This window comes from Stegostoma tigrinum, chromosome 34, assembly GCF_030684315.1.
Source record: "Stegostoma tigrinum isolate sSteTig4 chromosome 34, sSteTig4.hap1, whole genome shotgun sequence".
Lineage (NCBI taxonomy): Eukaryota > Metazoa > Chordata > Chondrichthyes > Orectolobiformes > Stegostomatidae > Stegostoma > Stegostoma tigrinum.
The window spans coordinates 8266997-8270270 of record NC_081387.1 but is presented as its reverse complement, the minus strand read 5'-3'; the positions used below and the strand labels follow the sequence as shown (position 1 = coordinate 8270270).

The following is a 3274-nucleotide window of genomic DNA, read 5'->3' as shown; positions in this document are numbered from 1 at the left end:
CACTGCTCTGTTCAGCGGCTCTCTCGCTGCCTCACTGTTTGAAGTTGCCGGGCCCACACCTGATTGGTCGAGGACTGCACTGTGACGTCACGGATTCCCCGCGGCTGGCGGCCCAACCCCCGGCGGGGAATCCCCCCACCAGTGACCCCGCCCCTCTCCTCCACTCTCGGCCAATGGGAAGGCGGCGGCCGCACGGCCAGGCGTTCGGGGAGAGGCGGGCTGGCGGCGATTGGCGAGAAAATCGGGCGGCGGCGGCGCCGCGCCGCTATTAGCCGGCGGGGGGCGCAGAGGAGCCGGCTTTGCGGTGGCGGGGCTGGACTAGGCAAGTTCCGAGCTGCGCCTGTTGGTGTCCATTGGAGGCAGGCGAGGCAGTGGCGGAGCCTTGCAGAGCAGAAAAAGGGGCATGGTTTGATTCAGCCAGCACATATCACTCCCACGCCTGAGCCAAAGGCAAGTGGGTCCCAAAAAAAAATCCAAGCCCCGGGAACACACCAGAGCTTTTAAAAGGCCAAAAAGAAAAGCCAGCCCCTCTTCCCATCGCAGCGGCACCAGCCTCCTGGATAAGTGCAGCTTCCCTGCAAAAACCAATACATGGAGCTATAGATTGGACGCAAGACGGGCTCTCCCGAAATATAAGCCACTCTCTGCTTTCTTTCATCCCTCTTCCCGCAACTCCTCACCTCCCTCTTCCCATCCACATCCATCAATACCCACCCGCCCCCCTTCCCTATCCACAGGCATTCCTCCTCCCTCCCTTCTCATCTGCTGACCAACTTCCCAACCCCCTCCCCCTTCCCCAAGTCCGACCTGTCACCCTCCAGTAAAAAGTGACCCGGTGTTGCAGCTGGGAGCCCGGGGACCATGGATTTGCCGAGGTCCCCGCCGAGGAGGAAGAGCTCGATATGGGACTCGAGTTTAGCTGTTTTCATTTTGACACTAGTCCTGTGGCAATCGTCGGGGATCCGGGCAGGTAAGAGAGACGCGCCTGGGCTGATTTCGGTGAATGGAAATTTCGAATTTGCGCTTTTCTCTCTCTCTCTCTCTTTCGCCTCGTTTTTTTAATCTTCCGAACCGATCGGTCTGTGGGCGATCCCAGCAAAAACCAAAAAGTTGGAGAAAGGGGAGAAACGATAAGAACGAAAGGTAGCGATGTGATAAAGAAAAAAAAAGCAGCGTAAAATAGAATAAAACAGAAAGGAGGAAAGCTACAGCCAACGGATTTTGAAATGGTGGCTTTATTTAACCTGCCCTTTGATGCTGAAAACGGTGAGGCCAGCAATTTAGACAGAAGTTGCAAAGTATTTTGTTTTGTTTTGCAAATTTCTCATTCTATTCCTTTTCTCTCCTTCGTTACTTTTTGTGTGTGTGTGTGTGAGTTTGTTCTATTTTTTCTTAGCTTCCAGGTGAATGGGTTGAGGGCCGCTGGGGAACGCTAGGCGTTCAAGAGCGTTCAGTACACAGTTGTCAATCAGAGCGGAGTTGTCTGTCAGAACTTTCTCTCTCTCTCTCTCTCTCTCTTCCTAAAGGGGCGCAATTGTTCAAAACGAGAGAGGAATTTCTGGCAAGATTACTTTTTTTTCTCCAGCGGGGGGAAAGGGAATGCGGTCCCAGGTGGAATCTGGTCACTTTCTGAATGTGTATCTGGATGGGTAACGATGTGGGGAGGGGGGGCGGGTGGTGGTGGAGTGCGATTGCGAGGGGGAGGGTGGGAGGGAGAGGGGGTCTTTTTGACGGTGGGAGAGAAAGAAAAGGGACTGCACCCCCTCCCTCACCTCTTGCAATTTCCCCCACCACACACCCCAGTGATTGCAAGCCTCTATCCAGGTTAAACCCGCACTGCCTGAGATCCTGACTTAAAATGTAAAAAGTGGGGGGGATGGGGGAGTGGAGAAGGTCGGGTTGGGGGGGGGGGGTTGTTGGGGATGCGACGGTGTGGGGAGAACAGTTAATGGATGACAAAATCGCACGCTATCTTGCCAGACTGCCAGCGACAGTCAGAGAGTGGTGATCAGTTCCAGCCAATCTCAACCATCAGTCCGCCTCACCTTAGTCTGTGCGAGCGCAGCTTTTCCACAACTATAAAAAAATTGAGCCTTTGGACCCTATAAAGGACCATTTCTGTTCAGTCGTACTCACCCTCACTCCCCTTCTGCGCAAATGAAGCTCTGCCAAGCCAATTACAGACTGGCTTGAACTGATAACCCGTTTGCTGATTTGTTTGTATTTTTCTCTTGCATAACTGTAAAACCCCATTCTCTGTCGGGTTCATGGCAGAGACAGTTACCATGCAACATACCCTTCGGCCCATCAAGTCTGCATCGTCAGGGGAAAAAAAAGCCCAGAAACTGCTGGAGAAAATCTCTGGACCCAAACCGGTCGCCCTCATTCTCCCTGGTTCCAGACCAGCCGAATTTCTCCAGCGATTTCTGTTTATTGTTTCAGATGTCCATCATCAGTTTGTTTGTTTTTTGTGTGTATGTTATTTGTTAAGTCTGTATCGCCCGTCTGTCATTACAAAGCTGCACAAATGCTGGCGGTTGGGGCCTTTGGAGTCAGCTGTTGCTCAACTATGGACTGAAGTCCTATGAGGACAGGAAAGATAACTTCGAGGTTTTCGAACGCGCCTGGGTCAGTGAGATTACTTCTGTTAGTTATAGACCTTTCAGCAGAGCTGCTGGGAGCTCTCTCACCTATTCAGTTCGCATTGACTTGTTTGGAACAGGGGTGACTCCCAAAAAACAAAGTGCATTTTGAAACCTGAGGTAGCGAAACGGGCTGGTGCTGCCGTTTGAACCATCGCTCTGAATATTTCAGGTTGCAAATAGCCCAGAGCGGGCTCCGCCTGGGAAACGTGGCAGGAGGCGCTGTGTTAAAACAAACAAGGAGAACTGAAAGAAGGGGTCAGTCAGTTCGAGCGCCTAAGTCCCGTTCAGCATCTCTCCCTCCTGGATGTCTGGCCTTCCTCCACGCAGAGGAGGCGGCGAGGGAGGAAGGGAGGGAAGGTGGGAAATCTTAAGGGCAGGGGGAGCAATTCAAGTAACATTTGAAAAACAAAACCGGGTAAATTTCTAAGACTTTGTCGTTCAGTGCTAAGGTGGGTTTAAACCCTCACCTAGATTCACCAGCGCCTCCCTTCGAGAGCCAACATGTCCCATGTGGTGTGAAAGGCCGTTTAAAGCTGGCTTCACATTGAAGAGAGAGACGTGGTTACCCATTCCCACAATCGTTGACCGATACTAAATCCAACAAGATTCCTCAGAGATCCTGATTTAAA

General features: G+C 52.1%; 1 protein-coding gene across 5 annotated transcripts in view; it reads left to right on the top strand.

Moving 5' to 3' along the window:
• Positions 1–293: 293 nt before the first annotated feature.
• The window catches only part of LOC125467727 (collagen alpha-1(V) chain-like), a 256531-nt gene continuing 253550 nt past the window's right edge, over positions 294–3274 (top strand). For 4 of the 5 annotated variants that reach the window (XM_059639785.1, XM_059639787.1, XM_059639784.1 and 1 more), the window contains exon 1: positions 295–970. In XM_059639785.1, coding sequence (XP_059495768.1) covers positions 862–970 — 109 coding nt within the window. In that variant the 5' untranslated portion in view covers positions 295–861. Of the gene's footprint in view, positions 971–3274 lie in introns of all 5 variants that reach the window. The other variant, XM_059639782.1, reaches the window with a different exon arrangement.